Source organism: Brachyhypopomus gauderio, unplaced genomic scaffold (genome assembly GCF_052324685.1).
Source record: "Brachyhypopomus gauderio isolate BG-103 unplaced genomic scaffold, BGAUD_0.2 sc66, whole genome shotgun sequence".
NCBI lineage: Eukaryota > Metazoa > Chordata > Actinopteri > Gymnotiformes > Hypopomidae > Brachyhypopomus > Brachyhypopomus gauderio.
The window spans coordinates 1,632,741-1,655,036 of NW_027506887.1; the positions used below are offsets into that span (position 1 = coordinate 1,632,741).

At 41.0% G+C, this 22,296-nt stretch overlaps 1 protein-coding gene and 2 long non-coding RNA genes across 4 annotated transcripts; 1 reads left to right on the forward strand and 2 right to left on the reverse strand.

Moving 5' to 3' along the window:
- Positions 1 to 5,329: 5,329 nt before the first annotated feature.
- On the forward strand, positions 5,330 to 10,794 carry LOC143490808 (uncharacterized). Of its 2 annotated transcripts, XR_013124991.1 has the most exons (9): positions 5,330 to 6,229; positions 6,311 to 6,341; positions 6,447 to 6,564; positions 7,072 to 7,163; positions 7,947 to 8,058; positions 8,278 to 8,392; positions 8,545 to 8,677; positions 8,894 to 9,027; positions 9,132 to 10,794. It is a non-coding gene; the product is annotated as an uncharacterized LOC143490808 (long non-coding RNA). The 2 variants fall into 2 exon arrangements; XR_013124990.1 differs by having other exon boundaries at positions 5,332 to 6,341; positions 9,132 to 10,793.
- On the reverse strand, positions 6,513 to 7,081 carry LOC143490809 (uncharacterized). Its single transcript, XR_013124992.1, has 3 exons — positions 7,038 to 7,081; positions 6,792 to 6,824; positions 6,513 to 6,649 (listed from the first exon to the last, which is right to left on the reverse strand). It is a non-coding gene; the product is annotated as an uncharacterized LOC143490809 (long non-coding RNA).
- Positions 10,795 to 14,736: 3,942 nt separating the features above from the next.
- LOC143490742 (uncharacterized) lies at positions 14,737 to 21,454 on the reverse strand. The gene is made up of 4 exons (XM_076989184.1): positions 21,265 to 21,454; positions 19,835 to 19,916; positions 15,368 to 19,708; positions 14,737 to 14,862 (listed from the first exon to the last, which is right to left on the reverse strand). Exons 1-3 carry the CDS (start codon positions 21,291 to 21,293, stop codon positions 15,539 to 15,541), a joined length of 4,281 nt encoding a protein of 1,426 aa, XP_076845299.1. The 5' UTR covers positions 21,294 to 21,454; the 3' UTR covers positions 14,737 to 14,862; positions 15,368 to 15,538.
- Positions 21,455 to 22,296: the final 842 nt, after the last annotated feature.

Here is a 22,296-nt window from a genome sequence, read left to right on the forward strand (position 1 = left end):
GAGTTGGCAACCCTGCAGGTATAGCAACCAGAGGTGGGGACTCGAGTCACATGGCTTGGACTCGAGTCAGACTCGAGTCATTAATATTAAGACTTTTGACTTGACTTGAAAAAATATTCAGAGACTTAGACTTGACTTGGACTTTTACACCAATAACTTGGGACTTGAATTGGACTTGAACCTGTTTACTTGCAAAGACTTGATTTTTTTTTACCCCAAATCTAAATTTTAAAACGCATATTAATATTTATAAAGTGCGCCCCATTAATTTCATTTCCGTCCTTCTGACGCAGACCAGTCCTCTGCTTTTCCACACTCTGTACGTGTGTGTGTGCATGAACTGCAGCACAACCAATCAAATGGGGGGTTGGCGAACGTAAATTTTTACCGGGCGGGGTGTAAAATGGACACAAATTAAGTATTATATCGCGATCGATCGATCGCCAGTGGTTGGTGCCAGAGCGAACTAGTAACTCATTGAATCATAGATGTGGATCAGAGGTAAATAAACTAGATTTTTTTCCGGCGTGAGAAATTGGATGTGTGGCGTGAGAGCGTGTGAAGACGGTCAAATGCGTGTGTCTCACGCTCAATGCATGAGAGTTGGCAACCCTGGGTTCTGTATCTGAACTCGGGGAAGAGAGCCTCTCTCTGTCACCATCATAATATCCAGTTCTATCTCAGCATGGATTGTGTATTTGAAGACATCTACGTCAAGAAAAAAATATATTGACAAAAGTGGAGCGAGTTTTCAGCTATGGGGACATCATTCATCGTGCACAAATGACATACAGACTTTTGGCCAGCAAATGCAATGCAGAATAGTTTACTGAAATGTCTAAAGTTGCAGATTCCAGTTCTTATATTTGTTTGTCTTGTGTCACTCACACATGTTCTCCAAGAAACCAGATAAGAGAAGAGAGGGAAAATGCTGTTATGGTTCTTTGTATTGTACTGTGAAAATATCAGCACTTTTTATTTGAACATGGAGTTCTACTTATGACTTTTTCACAGAATATTTATTTCTGGAAAATTGTAGTTTAAAGTATGAATATTTTTGCAGCTAAGTTTAACAAATTGAACTGTGCAATAAAGAGGTGTAATCTTAATTTTTTTTATACTTCGTGTTTTCAGTTGCACATGTTTTATCAAGATTTGAGGAGAATACAGATTTAAAAAAGAACGCATGTCTATTATTTACATTTAAAATATACCTGCAACATTGGTAAAAAAAAAAAAAAAGACTCGAAAGGACTTGAAATTCCAAGTTTCAGACTTGGGACTTGACTTGACTGTTGCCTGTCTTGACTCGAGACTTGACTTGACTTGAGTGTCTTTGCTTGAGACTTGACTCGGGACTTGAGGTATAAAGACTTGGACTTACTTGAGACTTGCAAAACACTGACTTGGTCCCACCTCTGATAGCAACTTGGCTAAAATGTGTGCATGAGGGCATTTGGTAGCGCATATCCAGTGTGTTTAACAAAGCCATGAAGCCGGGCTTGTTCACTATATTAAAGGACATCATGTCTTTCACTATGAACTCCCCGAGTTATTTCAGCGTGCCGCTTCGAATTATATCCATAAGGAGTTACACTTTCAAACGGTTCGGAGAAAATAGGAGAAGGGTAATGCTGCAGGCCGGAGCCCCGGTGGGCGTGGGTAAAGGGCGGAGCATGTGTCAATCATTTTTGGATGCAGCCAATCAGATACTAGACTTTCGTTGTCAATCATTTTTTATTAAGCCAATTATCAGCCAGAGTTAGCTGTCAATCATTTTTTACTGCAGCCAATCATCTTAACAGATCTGCCAAAAGAAGGCGGAAATTGCACGGAGAAGCTCTTTAAACAGAAGTATATGCCATTCTTGCACAAAAGTAGCTGAATAAAAACATTAGAAGAGCCATGACTTTAGACATTTGTAAATCAAAGTTTAAAATACTTCTCACTTATTTTTCTGGAACGGCACTTTAATGTTTTTTTTCCTTTATTGCACGTATTGCATCATTTACATCATATATATATGTGGCGAGTGTAAATTATTAGCAGAGGGGAGGTGTAAATGGACACAAATTAAGTATTATATCGCGATCGATCGCCAAGTATAAACGCCTCCGCCGAGCAGAGCGTTGAGGAGCGATTTCGATTGGAGGATCGTGCTCTATTTTGTATTATTAATTTTTTGCTGATGCTGGTCCAGCGTGTCGCGTGCCACTGATTATGCCTCGGCGTGCCAACGGTGGCCCGCGTGCCATAGGTTGCCGACCCCTGCTGTAGAGCCTTTGAATATAAACCATTGTAGAAATTAAGCTCAGCAAGTAAAGTAAAAGAAGGACGCGATCACACAGTCTCATTGAAAATGTAGGAGTTAATGAATAAAGTGCACCAACGCAAAACCCGTGACATAATCCAAATAAAGTTTGAAGACCAGTATTGTTTTGATATAATCAAATGACGATGGAGTGTTGGAGTTATCGGACAGAGTTGATCAAACCAGAGTTAATCCAACTCAATGACTCCCGCAAAGATGTAATTAAACTCTGCCCACGAATTTCTCTTGGCGAAAGATGTACACGGTGAGCATACGAGAGCTAGCTAGCTCTCCATAATTATGACGATTAAAAGCAATGCCTGATTATATCAAAAAATACTGGTCTTCAAACTTTATTTGGATTATGTTACGGGTTTTGCGTTGGTGCACTTTATTCATTAACTCCTACATTTTCAATGAGACTGTGTGATCGCGTCCTTCTTTTACTTTACTTGCTGAGCTTAATTTCTACAATTACTGCAGCCATTTTTTACTGGCTGCAGTAAAAAATGATTGACAGCTAACTCTGGCTGATAATTGGCTTAATAAAAATTGATTGACAACAAAAGTCTAGTATCTGATTGGCTGCATTCGAAAATGATTGACACATGCTCCGCCCTTTACCCACGCCCACCGGGGCTCCGGGCTGCAGCATTACATATATGGCAAATAGAGCTGTGTTTTTGCAGAGCGGAAACCACGAGGATAAACTGAGGTAAGAAAGTAAATTGATGGTTTCATGAGCAACGTCACCAAAAAGATGCGCGCGCATTTTGGCAACGGAAGTGGAGATTTGTCCCATGGGACCACAGTGCAGATCCAAATTCTTTACCATATAAACAAGACAATAAACGTTACTATTTTCAAGCACTGTATGTATGTGTAGCAATACATTATTGCACTATTATCCTCACACAATGATGATGCATATACGCAGGGATTTAGATTTAATTCGATCTTTCAAAATAAAAGTCTCTCAATAATAGCCGAATCTACTGTACAGGACTGTCTCAGAAAATTAGAATATTGTGATAAAGTGCTTTATTTTCCGTAATGCAATTTAAAAAAATGAAATGTCATACATTGTGGATACATTACAAATCAACTGAAATATTGCAAGCCTTTAATTGTTTTAATATAGCTGATTATGGCGTACAGCTTAAGAAAACTCAAAAATCCTATCTCAAAATATTAGAATATCTTGAAAAAGTATCCTAGTAGGCTATTCAACTAATCACTTGAATCGTCTAATTAACTCGAAACACCTGCAAGTGTTTCCTGAGCCTTGAAAAACACTCAGCTTGGTTCAGTAAACTAAATCTCAAGTATGGGGAAGACTGCTGATCTGACTGCTGTCCAGAGGACCATCATTGACACCCTCCATCAGGAGGGTAAGAAACAAAAAGAAATTTCTCAAAGAGCAGGCTGTTCACAGAGTGCAGTTTCAAAGCACATTCACAAAAAGTCTGTTGGAAGGGGGAAATGTGGCAGGAAACGCTGCACAACCAAGAGGGATGACCGCAGCCTTAACAACATTGTGAAGAAGAGCCGCTTCCAGAATTTGGGGGAGCTTCAAAGACAGTGGACTGAAGCTGGAGTCCAGGTATCAAAAGCCACTGTTCACAGACGTGTCCGGGAAATGGGCTACAATAGCCGTATTGCCATGGTCAAGCCACTTCTGAACTCAAGACAACGGAAGAAGCGTCTGACTTGGGCTATGGAAAAGAAGCACTGGACAGTTGCAGAGTGGTCCAAAGTCCTCTTTTCAGACGAAAGCAAGTTTTGTATGTCATTTGGTAGTCAAGGCGCCAGAGTCTGGAGAAAGGCTGGAGAGGAGCAAAATCCAAGTTGCTTGAAATCCAGTGTGAAGTTCCCACAGTCAGCGATGGTTTGGGGAGCCATGTCAGCTGCTGGTGTTGGTCCACTGTGTTTTATCAAGTCCAGAGTAAAGGCAGTTGTGTACCAAGAGATTTTAGAGCACTACATGCTTTTATCTGCTGAAAAGCTCTATGGAGATGATGCTTTCATTTTCCAGCATGATCTGGCACCTGCCCACAGTGCCAAAACCACCAGTAACTGGTGTACTGACCATGGCATTGCTGTTCTTGATTGGCCTGCCAATTCCCCTGACCTGAACCCCATAGAGAATTTGTGGGGTATTGTGAAGAAGAAGATGAAAGACACCAGACCCAATAATGCAAATGAGCTAAAGGCCGCTATTGAAGCATCCTGGTCATCCATAACACCTCAGCAATGCCACAGGCTGATTGCCTCCATGCCACGCCGCATTGATGCAGTAATCTGTGCAAAAGGATTCCCAACTAAGTACTGAGTGCATTAATGGACATTTTCAAATGTTTGATTTTGTTTTGCTGTTATATTTTTTATTTTTTTACTTGGTCTGAGGAAATATTCTAATATTTTGAGATAGGATTTTTGAGTTTTCTTAAGCTGTACGCCATAATCAGCTATATTAAAACAATTAAAGGCTTGCAATATTTCAGTTGATTTGTAATGTATCCACAATGTATGACATTTCATTTTTTTTAATTGCATTACGGAAAATAAAGCACTTTATCACAATATTCTAATTTTCTGAGACAGTCCTGTAAGTCTCTACGTCAGTCAGCTTAATAATCAAGATCGTATCAATTGTATGAGCAAACTCACCCTGCCAACAGAAGAAATTCTTCCAGATCCTTACAAAATATTAGAATGGGAGGATGATTTGTCAAAATGGCCTCCAGTTCAGTGGCCAGATATCTTTACTTATTTGATTGAGAAACCTAGTGTTTACACTAAAGAGAAACTGCGCGCCTACAAGTCACTGGATGAAATGAGGTGATTATTTTGGTGAACATGCTACAATGATTAAAATTGTGCAAAATAAAGTACAGAGACATATATTGTAGAAAAATATTTTATTTGTTACTGTACTCAGTTTAATAAACGTGGCAAATGAAATTATAAATCACATATGTGTATATACAATAGACAATGCATATACAATGTATGAAATACATACGTGAAATCCGAAAGTGCTTGCACTAGCTAGTTAGCAATAGCACTTCGGACAAGCTCATTTTTATTTTAAGCCCTGGCCGAGTAATTGACAGTTATAACCAGACGTCCTGAATTAAATAAATGTACGAAAATCCACCTGACCTAAAATGAAATGGGCGCTACAGACGCGGGCATTCTTTATGATGTCCTCTGTCCAGTCCACCCTGTTAATAGCCTGCAGCCACAGCAGTCTCCTATTGCTCTGAAATAGACGCGATCCAGATGGTATTCGATAAAACTTTAAACCTTTACCCGACGAATAACGGTTCTAACAGCCGTATACACAACAACCAGACATCTCTATTTTGAACAACACTACATATTTTAAAAAACAGCGCTGATGCTAACGCAAGTCAATGATAAAATGCTACACTTCCGTTGCCAATATGCGCGCGCATCTTCGTGACGTCATCTTTGTATACAAACTTTGAAAGGGTCTATAGTTATCTAAATTAAGGTGGGGAATAAGTGGCCATATTTGATTAGAAATTAGATTTGACTGTTTGAAATTCTACATAATTCGGTCACTGATATGTAAAATCAGGTGACTACTGCAATATATTTATATATTAGTTGGGTTTGCAAATGCCCAGCTAATGTGTTTCACGTGCATGCATGAACTTACCAAACATTATGTCATGAAGGGCAGTATCTTTGAAAGCCCTCTTGTGGCCTTTACCAGCCCAATTCAGCTGACTTGCCAAACCATTAAAAAGGGCATGGGTCAGCATCCGTCTCATAACCATTTCTTGTGTGTGTCCACCCATGATGGAAAGGTAAGACACCTAAGAAGACAGCATTGATGAGACTTAACAAAAAACGATGTAATAACAAAGGCAGCTTTAACAATGACATGTAAGGAATGATAAGGCAGTCAAAGTTTCTATTATATGCCTTACTAACTGGTATACTAATAAGAGATGTTTTTATTTTCAGCACTGTGCATACTGAGGAGAGGATGGAAGAGGTGAGTTATTGGTTCTAATTTATTACCCTTGCTAAATCCTGTCACAAAGTTTAAATTTTATGTAAGGAAAAGTACCATCTTTTGACGTTCCTTCTGATCTCTTAGGATGACCTCTGCCTGATCCAAATCTGCCATGGTTCTAAGGGGGAGACTGATGACAGAAGGCGGTGTGTTTTCAGTGTCCTGCCTCACTAAGTCTCGTCTCAGGGCCTTTACATCATGGGTGAGCTTTTTAATTTCTTCTCTCATCTCTCTGTTTTCCTCCATAATTTGTGCAAGCATTTGCACCACTTTGCTAAGTCCAATGTCTATAAAGCAAGATGAAATTTATTCAATGAATGAAAATTATACAAATTATCACAGTACAGCCCCTGACCCCTCCCTTCGGGCGTGTGTAGATGTAGTCTGTGTCTAAGTATAAGACTGAAACAGTGATCTTTTGGTTCATACCTCTGAGCATTTGTCTGGGTTGTGGTTGTACCTCTGGATATAAAACATTAAAGGTTTGTCATTATACTATGATTTCATTATGTAAAGTCATACCATAGAATCAAAACACCCTTCTTATGAAACCATATTTTTTAGAAATATTTTTTTAACTGCTAAGTGCCTCCACTTGATGGATACTATTATAATATTTTGAAGGTCTTGGAATTACACATTGTTGCACAATAATCTGATTGGAATCTGACTAACCTGTATCGTTATCACAACTACTTGACTTTTGCAGATGGTGATGGCTTTCACCATTACTATGATGGGCTGAAAGGACAATGAAAGCAAAGAAAATTGTACAGAGCAGAAACTAGAGCAATAAAACAGGTAATGAAGTCTTTCAGATCTCCTATAGATAGAGCAGAGTTCTCAGGGTTCTTACCAAATAAATTCCGTTCAGGCCAAGTATGGTCCAGGACATCAGATGCTACCCTGTAACTTTGATAGAAATCTGTAGAGATAATTAAGTGCATAGTGTTACGGTGAGAGGAGGCAGGCACGACGAGTGTTTAACGTTGTCACACAAACGTTTATTCACGTACACACAACGATCAAGTCCAGCACGAGTAGCGCAAGCACTCAGTACATGTAACATTTACACGGCATGGGCTTTAGACAAAGACGAGCACGGGACATTGTGCAAACGCACATTAAATAGACGAACTACACGATCCCCAGTGATCACGAGACGAGGCACAGGTGAGACCGGTGAACATACCATGAATGACCCACACCCATGGAAATACAAAATGGACATAACCAGACACAGACGACATGAACACAGGCCCAAAAGGAGGGGTCCGGAGCTGTCCCATGACACATAGATGTTTTGGCACTTTTACAGAACCATTTGTGTTTCAACCAAATCCAACTATTTTTGCTTATTAATTTGGTTTGTGGCTATAATTAATAGAGAAGAGAATACATTTGCTAAATATTGTTGCCAATAATGAATATTTTAAAGAAGCATTAAAGTTCACAATATGTTTTTCCAAAAAAGTCTACCACAAGTATTATCTTTAAATTCTACAGCCACCAGACTATGTTCTCTTTAATTTGAGCTGGTAGAATATGAAGGCACGTGTCCATGCCCTTTATTTGTTTTTTTAGTGTTTCAGATGAAAAAGAAACATGGAGAAGGGAAAAGATAAGACATGAATAAGACAAGTCATCAACTGGAGGGGTCATTAAACAGCATCGTCAACCATGCAGTTAGGAACATGTAAGTACCTGGTGAAAGTATTGATGAAGGTTTGGGAATGCATGTTTTCCTTGTACACTCCTCTTCTGCTTCCTTGTAAATATTGTACTTTGGGTTTGGTCTGCAAGATTACAACAGTTACAACTGCCAAAACATACCAAAAAAATCTGTAACATGTGGCACAACTGAATTAACCTTACTTTGATATCCTTTTTCTGCGTTCTGCATTTTCCTGTTCAGATTCTATATCTGTTGTGGCACAGCCAGGTTCCACTGATCTCTTTAAACAATCTATAGCTTTCTCATATGTGTCTGGGCAAAAAAAGGAACATGGAAACACCTTTAGAAAGCAGAGGTATATAGAATTCCTCACTTTAAATACTTTATTGTTTGCTTAATTGACATTCCAATCAAGTTCTTTAGTAGCAGACTTACCACAAGTTGCTAAGCACCGAATCTGCTCATGAACTGTCCAGTCTAAGCTTGGTTTGATTTGTTGTTTCACAGCTCTGTGAATGTTGACGCTGTCACGTGGGGGCCAGAGACATTGTCTATTTTGGACCCATGAAGTGGGCACAACTGCCGTACTCTTGTCAGCAAACTCCACCACGTGCCACAATTGCTCCATCGTCTTGGACAGGTAGATGCTATTTTTAGTTTTTTAGAACAAAATGTATTATGCTTATTTTAGTATCTAAAATTGTGTCACTAGTACTATTTGAATACTGAAGGATAGAGCCAGAACACTCCTGAAACAAGATAACTGAGCAAGAAAAAAAATCTGATTAAAATCTGAGAAAAAAAATAAAATCTGAGAAAAAAAAAATATTTTAGAACTATTTCTCTTTTTCCAAAGATGAACTGAACATAACTGGAGGTCGGAGTATCTAAATGAACATGTGGACAAGTGGAATAGCTATAAAACCATCCCCATCCTTATAAAGCGCACACTTTCTTACTGTGCAGCCTAGATACTTTGAAAATATTGAGGTAAGATGATGCACAAGGATATGAAAAATAATTATCCTTATGTTTGAATGTTTGATAGATGACAAATATAACATCATCTGTTTTCACTATGTTTTTAACCACAGCTATCTCGTCACCAACTTGTATGCAGTTGTCACCTAGCTCCGTGGAAAAAGTACTCTCATTCAGAATGGCTTTTTTGTACTGTTCTGCTGTTCCAAACTGTGGAGGTAGAGGTCCATTACAGTGCATATTGTATACAGTTACTGAGTCTACTGGAATTGGCACAATTGCTGTTGGCATTTCAGAGAGTCTCTTCACTATTTGCTGAAGTGGGTGATGTGGTTTTCGCACAAGCCTCTTAATTTTTCCCAAGTAATTTTCAAAGGGAAATGCTGAAATGTTGTCCAAAGCCCCAAAGTTGCGGTACTCATCTGCTAGGTGGAGTAGTTGATGGACATTAAACACAATTTCCTCCTTTCCATACAATTGACCAAAATGTCTGACAAAAGCCACAAGCATATTATGAACAAAGATAACCTTTTCATCTGGTATATCTGGTGTCAACAGCAAAAACATGGCCACCGAAAACAACATGAAATTATCATAAACCCCATGTGGCATGCAATCTTTAAGCACCACAGGACCAGTATAAATCATAAACTGACGTAGTTCTGTTGCCTTCCAACGATCAATTTCTGTTAGTTCCCTTGGTTTACGAGAGAATTCACAGGGTGTGTTGGGCCTTTGCATTAACAGTTTATTAGATATTAATGCCACGGTTTGAGAAGGAAGCCTGGTAGCCAAGTTCTTGCCCCTTAACCAAAAAACCAGCAGCTTTCTCATAACTCCAAGACAACACAGGTGCATATAATCAATTGGAAACTGGGAGACCATTTTTACAATGCCTGTCAAAGGGCTGAGTTTCTGCTCCAAATGGTGTTCTTCATCAACCATAGCACAAAAATCCATGTCGGTTCTAAGCTTGGCTTTAGTTTCAGGGAATGTCATTTTGTTGTGGCATTCACCTACTTGCACACATTTGTCACAGCCAGAATAACCATTATGTCCCTTTATGTGCTTAACAAATGCTCTGGCTGGTGCATCACACACAAAAGCGGACACCAACACCTGTAGCTGCTTGTCATTATAAACAATGCCATGGTGTAACACATTAGTCAGGTCCTTCACAAATTCATTAAGATACTCATAAACACTGACAGGCTTGCTTACTCCACAATATAAACCTACAATGAAAGGAGACTTGGAGTAATCACAGTCTATTAAACAAAGAATTGGCCAAAGTTGAGTTCTGGAACTTTTGAAAAGTGAGAGACCGTCAATGTTAAACTGTAATTTGAGTCTTTTGAGACTAGTTCGGAGGTTAAGACGGCTCAGTTTTTGTTGTATTGCATGCTCCAGCCCAAAATGGTAATACTTGCCATTTCCCATTTTTTGTGTGGCTACTCGTGATTGGGTACCAAGTAATGTCCTTCCATCTCTGGGAAGTGTTGAATGACACACACGCAGAATGCTCAGCAATGCATTTAGTGCAACCAAGGAAATGGAGAAATTAGTCTGATTGTGTGATTTGTGTGTGACTTGTCTATTTGTCTGTATTGTGGTATTTGTGTGTTAACGGGCCACCCAATGGAGGATGGGTTCCCTTTTGAGTCTTGGTTCTCCCAAGGTTTCTTCCTTCCCCCCACCATCATAGGGAGTTTTTCCTCGCCACTGTCGCCTTTGGCTTGCTCATTGGGGTTCTGGACCCATAGTATTGTTAAATTTGTAAATCCTGTAAAGCTGCTTTGTGACAACTGAGTTATTAAAAGCGCTATACAAATAAACCTTGATTTGATTTGATTTGATTTGTCCTTCTGTAGTCTCAGGCTGTATGTTATAACCTGAGATTGTGTTAGAGCAGAGAGGGTAGTAGAGGGACTGTTTTAAATACTTTCCTCCTTAAATATATCTTCATAAATATTTTATTTCATGACCATACCTAAACTCAGTGACTCATCAGAAACTCCTGTTTGTGCTATGTAATCATTTACCCCCTTGTAGATATTTTTTTCTTTATTATTTTAAATGAAATGTTAGGCAAAGTGAACCTTATCAAACACATTTAAATAAATTGTTGGTTATTTGCTGAGCAAAGTTGTCCAGCTTGTGAATCATGTGTGTAAAATTAACTGGTTCTTAAAATTAAAAATAAATTATTATTAAATAAAGATATTTAGCAGTAAAGCTAACATTATTTTAATTTGATGAAAATGTATTTCTAAAAGCCCAATGCCCTTTTTAAATAGTTTAAACTATTTTGACCCTAGGGAGAATGTATGAGAGTAGTATGTCATTGCTGTTCTCTATTCTATGACTCAAGCACACACTACACGCTCAGATATGCATGTGTGTCTAGATGTTCATACTCGGAGGCTACATACAGCTCTTCCAAATGTGCAATGTCTGCTTTGCTTGATTTAATTTGGATCTTCTGAGGTACACGAGGAAAGGAAGCAATTATGCTTGCACCCATCTGGACATAAATACATAGTAGGCACATGTATTCTGGTCCACCAATGCAAAATATAGGAAATCTGCGCTATAAGGTGTTTTCACAAATGTGAGAAATGTTTCACAAGTCCAGATGCACATGAAATGCATTGCTCCTTGTATGTACTTGATACCTTTGTGTTTGTAGGTGCACATCAGAATCAGAATCGCCTTTATTGTCATTATAATTTACATTACAATGAAATTTGATTCTACTCCAAGGTGCTTGCCAGTACAGTAAATACACACACAACATAAAACATTCTATAAATTGAGGTAGTGCCACATATACATGTTTCGTGCAGTGATGGCTCTAGGGTAAAAGCTGTCCCTGAGCCTACTCGTGCAGGTTTTGTGCAACCTGTACCATCTGCCTGAGGGTAACAGGTTAAACATGTGATTGCTGGGGTGGGATGAGTCCTTGGTGATGCTGACTGCCCTACTGAGGTAGCGAGAGGTGGCAATGTCCTCTAGGCTGGGCAGGGAGCAACCAGTGATCCCCTGGGCTGTGTTGATCACCCTCTGCAGCGCCTTTTTGTCTGCCACTGAGCACCCTCCGTACCATGCCGTGATGCAATACACGAGGATGCTCTCATTGATGGAGCTGTAAAAGAGCACCAACAGTTTCTCCTCCATCTTGTTCCTCTTGAGCACTCTCAGGAAGTGGAGTCGCTGCTGGGCTTTCTTCATCACTGTTGTGTTTGCAGACCAGGAGAGGCTGTCGGTGATCTGCACGCCCAGGAACCTGATGGAGCTGACCCTTTCCATGCAGACTCCGTTTATGAGAAGCGGGGCTGGGTCAGTCCTGCCCTTCCCACGTGTTCAGTTGCACATGTTAAAAAGTTGAATTAACCCATGACTTTTATTTTGAAAAGTTGTCTTGGCACTGAAGCGCTTACCAACTAACATGAACACTTCGTTAATTCCTAGATGTGATCTTTTCACATCTTCTAAATTTATCTTTTCTGAAAGCCATTGTGTGGAGATAAATTCACAATATGTGAATATTGTGCAATATGTAATTGCATAATAGGTATCTATCGCATACACTATCTGATTTCTTTAAATAACGAGCCCATTCTTTCGTGAATGTCTGGCGAATATAGAACGCTGTGCCATTGGATCCGGTACGGCCTGCCGAAACCAGCATCGTCTTTACCGCGGTGATATCCACCACCTCCCACACACACACACACGTATTTTTTCAGTAGCGTATAACTAACCAAACGCAACGTTGATTCAACATCTTTTTTTCAACGTTAACAATCGTTTAAGAATTCAACCTTTTAGAACGTTGATTTATAGTTGGATTTAGGTTGTCAACCATAAATAACGAAAAACGATGTCATTTCAACGTTGATTCAACGTTCATTTGCTATCTGGGTATACTAACGGAAGCTGCAGTGAATCACTAATTCAGGTTCCGTAGTTTGTGGTGCGTCATCTCTTATTATTTATTATTTAAAAACTCTTTTATAGGTTATTGTTATATTTGCGATAGGCTACTTTAAAAATAATTAAAAACGATTTTTGGTCAGTTTGATTTACTTCTGGAACGTTTTGAAGGGTTGTGGATGTAATTAAAATCACCAGACGTTACACTCTGACATATAGCTGTTTTACTGCTTACATTCCTTTGCAAAACTAATGCCTTTCAGTCCACATTTTAACAATTTTCAAAAACAATCTTCAGTCCACATTGCCCTCTAGAGGTCATTTATTCGAGTGACATGAAATAAGAAGCAGCAAAAAATTATTCTGGCTCATACAAAAATAAAAGTCCCACATAGGTATGTCATTTTACTCAGGACATGAATTATTATGGATGAGAACATATACAGGTGCATCTCAATAAATTAGAATAGCCTATCATCAAAAAAGTTTCTTTATTTTACTAATTCAATACAAAAAGTGAAATGCATATATTATATAGATTCATGACAGTCATGTATTTCAAATCAAATCAAAATTTATTTATATAGCACTTTTTCAAGTTGTTGTCACAAAGCAGCTTTATAAGTGTCCGAGTCCAAGCCCCCAGTGAGCAAGCCATGGGCAACAGTGGCAAGGAAAAAACTCCCTAAGAGCATGAGGAAGAAACCTTTAGAGGAACCAAGACTCAGGGGGGGATCCCATCCTCCTCTGGCTGACGCTGGTCACCATGACAACGATAATTAAAGAGATACATAAACAAGTGATGGGGATGATGAATAATTCTCATCTTTGTGTGTATTTATATACATGTGTTCTCTATGTAATTCTTATTCATCTGTAGCAGGCAAGAATTCGGGGTGGTGAGAGGGGCCAGGGCAGTGGGTTGATCCCAGAGCCATAGAGAGAGAGAGTCGCGACAATGGAAGTTCAAAACGCTTGATGGTCACGTGATTCACGGAGGCTTCAGATAGTTCCAGGAAGTTCAATTTGAGTGCATAAACACAGAGATAGAACTGCAATTTGAGGATTATTTTGAACATATAGCGACCAACTTTAGGCTAATGTTAGAGCACATTGCTGTTTAATGCTTTGATTGTTTTATAATTGTTATATATTACGTTCATTTATATATTTAGAGGGACAGGAAGGGGTGAAATTCAGATTAGATTAATTTTCTAACATTAACATATCTTTAAATCATGGTGATTTCTATAATCCCATGGTATTGGGGACCTAAGTAATCTAAATGACTAATGTACATTTTCTGACAGAAGGAAATTTTTCTTTGACTTCATTGTGCAGAAATGTGCTTTAAAAGGGTACATTAAAACACATTACATTTACATCCAGACAGTATATGACATATTAAAATACATGGATAAATTATATATATCTTGTCTTTTTAATACACACTTATTTACAGCAATTAATTCATTAAATAAATCTCTAATAATCTCAAATATGAATATTATGTCAAGCAGTTTTTCTGTGTCCTTTCCTCCATGTTGTTTGTGTAGTGTCCACCATGGTTTGCTGTGCTGCATGGGGATGCTCCAATCGATCAGAGAAAGGAGCAAAAATGTATGGTTTCCCCACTGATACTGAGAGGAGAAAAAATTGTTGTCTCAACTAAGCAGGAGCAATCTTACCTTCACTAAAGATTACAACAGCAAATATATATGTGAGGTAATCATCAAACACTGCATTTGCACTTTTCACAATAAACACACTATTGGAAAGCTTAATGCCTGATTTATTCAAATACAGAATAGTGAACAAAAAAAAATCAAAGACTCCAGACAGACTCGGGTGCAGGGTGAGGTTGCTATCTAGTTGCAGGCTCCATTGAATCCTCTATGGTTCTTTGGCCTAAAGAGAGAGAGAGGAGAAAACAACAGGAGAAAATGATTATTATGAGTATTGATGTGATATGAATTTGAATTTGTTGCATATCCTTGGTTGTATACGTATCCAGTAAGTGTTCTCTAATACTGTGTATTCACCCACTATGGGATATATGAGTAGACAAAACTGAGTTGTCATGTGTGAGGAGTAAACTCACATCACTCTGCAGGCACACTCTGCGCCCATTTACCATAAAACCCTTTGCCCATGAACCCCTGGATCTGCAACCTTTAAAAGGCTCTTCCCCCTGCTGTTACCTTATTTATTGTTGGAACTAATAAGAGGCCTGAACCCTGTGATCTTATTGGATGTGGGGGTTCATTATAGGAGATAAGTTTTTAGAAGTAATCAGGAACAATCTATGTATACAATCTATGTATTTATCAAAGGTATTATCTATGTATTTATCAAATGTTTTGTATTTTATTTTGTATTTGATTACGAAAGAAATCCATAAAGACATACTTACTAGTTAAGTTTCCTGGAATCTGAGGTTCGGCGCCTGTTTGGTTTAGAAATAGTACTAAAAAGAAATCTAGGATTTCTGTTTTTATTATGCTGAATCAAATAGTGTCTCTTTCTCTTGCAGTTGTCTCTCTTTGTTTTGCAGCTGTCTCTCTTTTTCCAGCTTTCTCTCCTCCTACAGCTGTCTGTCCTTCTGCAGCTGTCTCTCTTTTTTCAACTGTCTGTCCTTCTGCAGCTGCAGCTGTATCTCTTTTTCCAACTGTCTCTCTTTTGCCAGCTGTCTCTCTTTTCCAAACTGTCTATCCTTCTGCAGCTGTATCCCATAGTTTTTCAGCTGTATCTCTATCTGCAGCTGTTTCTCCATCTGCAGCTGCCTCTCCTCCTGCAGCTGTCTGTCTTTCTGCAGCTGTCTCTCTTTTTCCAACTTTCTGTCCTTCTGCAGCTGTCTCTCTTTTTCCAACTGTCTCTCTTTTGCCAGCTGTCTCTCTTTTCCAAACTGTCTGTCCTTCTGCAGCTGTATCCCATAGTTTTGCAGCTGTATCTCTATCTGCAGCTGTTTCTCCATCTGCAGCTGCCTCTCCTCCTGCAGCTGTCTGTCCTTCTGCAGCTGTCTCTCTTTTTCCAGCTTTCTCTCTTCCTGCAGCTGCCTTTCCGCCTGCAGCTCTCTCTCCATCTGCAGCTGCCTCTCTGGCAGCAGATGTTTCTCCTCTTGCAGCTGTCTATCTTTGTTTTGCAGCTGCCTCTCCCCCTGCAGCTGTCTCTCTTTTTCTAACTGTCTCTCCATCTGCAGCTCTCTCTCCATCTGCAGCTGCCTCTCTTTTTCCAACTTTCTCTCCTCCTGCAGCTGTCTGTCCTTCTGCAGCTGTCTCTCTTTCTCCAGCTTTCTCTCCTCCTGCAGCTGCCTCTCTGCCTGCAGCTCTCTCTCCGTCTGCAGCTGTCTCTCCGTCTGCAGCTGCCTCTCTGTCTGCAGCAGCCTCTCTGCCTGCAGCTGTCTCTCCTCTTGCAGCTGTCTGTCCTTCTGCAGCTGTCTCTCTCTTTTCAACTGTCTGTTCTTCTGCAGCTGCAGCTGTATCTCTTTTTCCAATTGTCTCTCTTTTGCCAGCTGTCTCTCTTTTCCAAACTGTCTGTCCTTCTGCACCTGTATCCCATAGTTTTTCAGCTGTATCTCTATCTGCAGCTGTTTCTCCATCTGCAGCTGCCTCACCTCCTGCAGCTGTCTGTCCTTCTGCAGCTGTCTCTCTTTTTCCAACTTTCTGTCCTTCTGCAGCTGTCTCACTTTTTCCAACTGTCTCTCTTTTGCCAGCTGTCTCTCTTTTTCAAACTGTCTATCCTTCTGCAGCTGTATCCCATAGTTTTTCAGCTGTATCTCTATCTGCAGCTGTTTCTCCATCTGCAGCTGCCTCTCCTCCTGCAGCTGTCTGTCCTTCTGCAGCGGTCTCTCTTTTTCCAGCTTTCTCTCTTCCTGCTGCTGCCTTTCAGCCTGCTGCTCTCTCTCCGTCTGCAGCTGCCTCTCTGTCTGCAGCTGCCTCTTTGCCTGCAGATGTCTCTCCTCTTGCAGCTGTCTCTCTTTGTTTTGCAGCTGCCTCTCCTCCTGCAGCTGTCTCTCTTTTTCCAACTGTCTCTCCATCTGCAGCTCTCTCTCCATCTGCAGCTGCCTCTCTTTTTCCAACTTTCTCTCCTCCTGCAGCTGCCTCTCTGCATGCAGCTCTCTCTCCATCTGCAGCTGCCTCTCTGTCTGCAGCTGCCTCTCTGCCTGCAGCTGTCTCTCCTCTTGCAGCTGTCTCTCTTTGTTTTGCAGCTGCCTCTCCTCCTGCAGCTGTCTGTCCTTCTGCAGCTGTCTCTCTTTTTCTAGCTTTCTCTCCTCCTGCAGCTGTCTCTCCGTCTGCAGCTGTCTCTCTGTCTGCAGCTGCCTCTCCGTCTGCAGTTGCCTCTCTGTCTGCAGCTGTCTCTCTTTTTTTTGCAGCTGCCTCTCCTCCTGCAGCTCTGTCTCTTTTTCCAGCTTTCTCTCCTCCTGCAGCTGTCTCTCTTTTTCCAACTGTCTCTCTTTTGCAAGCTGTCTCTCTTTTTCAAACTGTCTGTCCTTCTGCAGCTGTATCCCATAGTTTTGCAGCTGTATCTCTATCTGCAGCTGTTTCTCCATCTGCAGCTGCCTCTCCTCCTGCAGCTGTCTGTCCTTCTGCAGCTGCCTCTCTTTTTCCAGCTTTCTCTCTTCCTGCTGCTGCCTTTCCGCCTGCTGCTCTCTATCCGTCTGCAGCTGCCTCTCTGTCTGCAGCTGCCTCTCTGCCTGCAGATGTCTCTCCTCTTGCAGCTGTCTCTCTTTGTTTTGCAGCTGCCTCTCCTCCTGCAGCTGTCTCTCTTTTTCCAACTGTCTCTCCATCTGCAGCTCTCTCTCCATCTGCAGCTGCCTCTCTTTTTCCAACTTTCTCTCCTCCTGCAGCTGCCTCTCTGCCTGCAGCTCTCTCTCCATCTGCAGCTGCCTCTCTGTTTGCAGCTGCCTCTCTGTCTGCAGCTGCCTCTCTGCCTGCAGCTGTCTCTCCTCTTGCAGCTGTCTCTCTTTGTTTTGCAGCTGCCTCTCCTCCTGCAGCTCTGTCTCTTTTTCCAGCTTTCTCTCCTCCTGCAGCTGCCTCTCCGTCTGCAGCTGCCTCTCTGTCTGCAGCTGTCTTTCCTCTTGCAGCTGTCTCTCTTTGTTTTGCAGCTGCCTCTCTTCCTGTAGCTGTCTCTCTTTTTCCACCTGTCTGTCCTTCTGCAGCTGTCTCCCATAGTTTTGCAGCTGTTGCTCTATCTGCAGCTGTCTCTCCATCTGCAGCTGTCTCTCCATCTGCAGCTGTCTCTCCATCTGCAGCTGCCTCTCTGTCTGCAGCTGCCTCTCCGTCTGCAGCTGCCTCTCCATCTGCAGCTGCCTCTCTGTCTGCAGCTGTCTCTCCATCTGCAGCTGTCGCTCCATCTGCAGCTGCCTCTCTGTCTGCAGCTGCCTCTCTGTCTGCAGCTGTCTTTCCATCTGCAGCTGTCTCTCCATCTGCAGCTGCCTCTCCGTCTGCAGCTGCTTCTCTGTCTGCAGCTGCCTCTCTGTCCGCAGCTGTCTCTCTTTGTTTTGCAGCTGTCTCTCCTCCTGCAGCTGTCTCTCTTTTTCCAACTTTCTCTCCTCCTGCAGTTGTCTGTCCTTCTGCAGCTTTCTCTCCTCTTGCAGCTGCATCTCCGCCTGCAGCTCTCTCTCCGTCTGCTGCTGCCTCTCTGTCTGCAGCTGCCTCTCTGCCTGTAGCTGTCTCTCCTCCTGCAGCTGTCTCTCTTTTTCCAACTGTCTCTCCATCTGCAGCTCTCTCTCTATCTGCAGCTGCCTCTCCGTCTGCAGCTGTCTGTCCTTCTGCAGCTGTCTCTCTTTTTCCAGCTTTCTCTCCTCCTGCAGCTGCATCTCCGCCTGCAGCTCTCTCTCCGTCTGCAGCTGCCTCTCTGTCTGCAGCTGCCTCTCTGCCTGTAGCTGTCTCTCCTCCTGCAGCTGTCTCTCTTTTTCCAACTGTCTCTCCATCTGCAGCTCTCTCTCCATCTGCAGCTGCCTCTCTTTTTCCAACTTTCTCTCCACCTGCAGCTGTCTGTCCTTCTGCAGCTGTCTCTCTTTTTCCAGCTTTCTCTCCTCCTGCAGCTGCCTCTCTGCCTGCAGCTCTCTCTCCATCTGCAGCTGCCTCTCCATCTGCAGCTGCCTCTCTGTCTGCAGCTGCCTCTCTTTGTTTTGCAGCTGCCTCTCCTCCTGCAGCTGTCTGTCCTTCTGCAGCTGTCTCTCTTTTTCCAACTGTCTCTCTTTTGCCAGCTGTCTCTCTTTTTCCAACTGTCTATCCTTCTGCAGCTGTTTCTCTTTTTCCAACTGTCTATCTTTTTCCAGCTGCCTCTCTGTCTGCAGTTTTCTATCCTTTTGCAGCTGTCTCCTATAGTTTTGCAGCTGTCTCTCCATCTGCAGCTGTCTCTTTTTTTCCTGCTGTCTCTCCTTCTGCAACTGTCTCTCTTTTTCCTGCTGTCTCTCCTTCTGCAGCTGTCTCTCTGTCTGCAGTTTTCTATCTTTTTGCAGCTGTCTCCTATAGTTTTGCAGCTGTCGCTCCATCTGCAGCTGTCTCTCCATTTGCAACTGTCTGTCCTTCTGCAGCTGTCTCTTTTTTTCCTGCTGTCTCTCCTTCTGCAGCTGTCTCTCTTTTTCCAACTGTCTCTCTTTTTCTAGCTGTCTCTGTTTCTGGATCTTTTCCCGATTCTTCAACTTTCTGCACCATATTTTCTTCAAGAATGCCCAGCACCCATAAGACTGAGTCGGGCTGGAAGATGGTAATGGGTCTCTGACTTTGATCATGACCCTGGGTGCAATCTGTGCATATCCAGCAAACCACAAATTAAATTGTTGCATTTTCTGAATAAGTAGTGTAATATAATTAATTATAATTACAATTAATAAGTTCCATATAGGCAAGCAAAGGCTTGGCTGAATCAGTACCTGTAGTTTCTCTTTGTAGTCATCGTCCATGTCCTCTGTCCGTCTGCTCTTAGATGTCTTATTTTTTTCCAGAGTGGATAACCTAAAGTACATTTCATCTGAGTGATTTTCAAGCACTGATTAACCATAACCACTGTGAAAACTAACTTCAGTGTTTTGGCTTCATACCACAGTCATGTTTTTATATGCTAAAAGTTAGGGATGCACCGATTCACGTTTTTCACTTCCGATACCGATTCAGATATCTGAGGCTTAGTATCGGCCGATACCGATCCGATAGAGTAAAACAGTGCTGAATCGACTTAAAACATTTTTTTTTAACACAGACATACTGAATTACAAGTTTATTGAAAACTCTGCACCAGTATAGCACACTTAAACACACATAAAACATATAAAAACAACACAAATTGCATTTGTTCAGTCAGTGCAATTATGAATATAACATTGAATGTAAAATAAATAATACCAAAGAACCTGAAACTGACAAAAACAATAGGTTCACAACTTTGGTCAAACATGACCAAGAAACCTTTGAAATGGTTCAAGAATTCTAAATATAATTTAAAATGAATAAGGAGATGAAATAAGAGAAACAGCAATACCTATGCGGCTAGTTTGCTATAGCGCACACATCACGTAGAGCACAAAGCATGTAACGGCCAGAAATATGTGTACTGTGCCTTTAAGGGAGCGAGTTGAGTGCACGTATGGAATATTGTTGTTTTTTTAGCTGTCTGCCGTAGACCGACTCAGACCACTGCTCTTTATTTCATCTTTATTTTATTTCTGTAAGTACCGCATTCAATGAGCTTTGGACAACTCACCAGTTCAAGTATGAACTGTCAAGTAGTGCTGGAGCCCAGGTTTATTTTGGTCAACCAGCAAATAAACGGACTAAGTGGAATAGCACCAGTGCGAGTACGAGTCAGTGATTCACCTCTCCTCGGTGTGCTTCGTGTTTCACTCGCCTGTTAACTGTCCAAGTTCACTTCTATCCGGGACAGAGTGGATATTTAAAGTTGAACTAACTCCGAAAAGCGTTACAAGCATAGAATTAGACTGAATAGATCTGGGGTGAGTTTCCCGAAACGTTCTTAGCGCGAAGTACTTCTTAACCTCATATGTTTCATACGAGGTTACGAAGTACTTAGCGCTACGAACGTTTCGGGAAACCCACCCCTGTTTTTATGGATCGGTCACAGTCACCGATACCCGATCTAGGATTTTTTCCAATATCGGGACCGATACAGATATTAATATCGAAACCCGTGCATCCCTACTAAAAGTACGGAGAGGCTAGTAGACGTATGTGAATAGGATCAATTCTGTATGAGGGTATAGAGCAGACATACGGTATGTCTGCTCTATACCCTCATACAGAATTGATCCTATTCTGATAATAGAGTCTGGAAGAATTAAATAATCACCTCTGTTGACTGTAGTTTCCACTCAGCATGTTGCCACCTGTTTCAGCAATCTACAATTATTTGCAAAAAACACAAAATGTCACTTTGTATCATGTACACAGCCGCATTTCAATGACTGTAGAGCTCTAAGTTGCAGTGTTCTGGAACCAAGTGATGTCATTTTTTTCATTATGACGTTTTACTGACATTCAGTGGCCATGAAAACATGGTAACCATGACAACAAAATAAATAGCTGACAAGACAGCAGTAACTTCATTAGGAAACCCTATAACCATGCTGTTCATAGTATGTCATGCATTTTAAGGGTTAAGCAAATATAACTATAGAAGTCCTTGATATAAAATTTAAAATTCTTATTGTTATTTCACATTTTAACGTTTCTGATGAATTCTTTGAAAAAAACATTTGTTACAATGAAAGTTATATATATTTTTAAATATAAAAAGGTACACATTTTATTAGAATTTTGAAATGACCAAAAAAAATTTATTGAGATCATTATTATTATTGAGAAAATTATTCAGATCATAGAACTAAATCACATGCTGACATTAACTTTGCGTGCATGTGTGTTTTTGTGTGGTCTTTCATGGAAGCGAAACTTTTCAGTCATTTCCAGTATTTGGCCAGTAGAGGGATACCAAGTACTAGCATACTGATATTACACAGATGAAATAAGACATTTCAGTGAGTTAAAATCAGAGTTTTTGTGTGTGTGTGTGTGTGTGTGTGTGTGTGTGTGTGTGTGTGTGTGTGTATATATATATATCTCAATGGTCACTGGTTAAAATGGCTGTGACGCATTGAAGCATGTCAGGTTTTCAAATAGTGCGGCCCCAACGTTTCCGGTTGTATTGTTTACAAACAGCGGCATATGCAAAACTAGCTAGAGTAATATCAAAATGAGTGTTCGGTGCAAAGTTTTTAAGTCGGATCATTTCCAAAAACAATGTAAGAAATATTCAGAGCACTGTTGTGTTCCTCTTTGCTCGGCGTCTGGGAAGTTTAATGGCAGTTGAAGTTTTCATAGC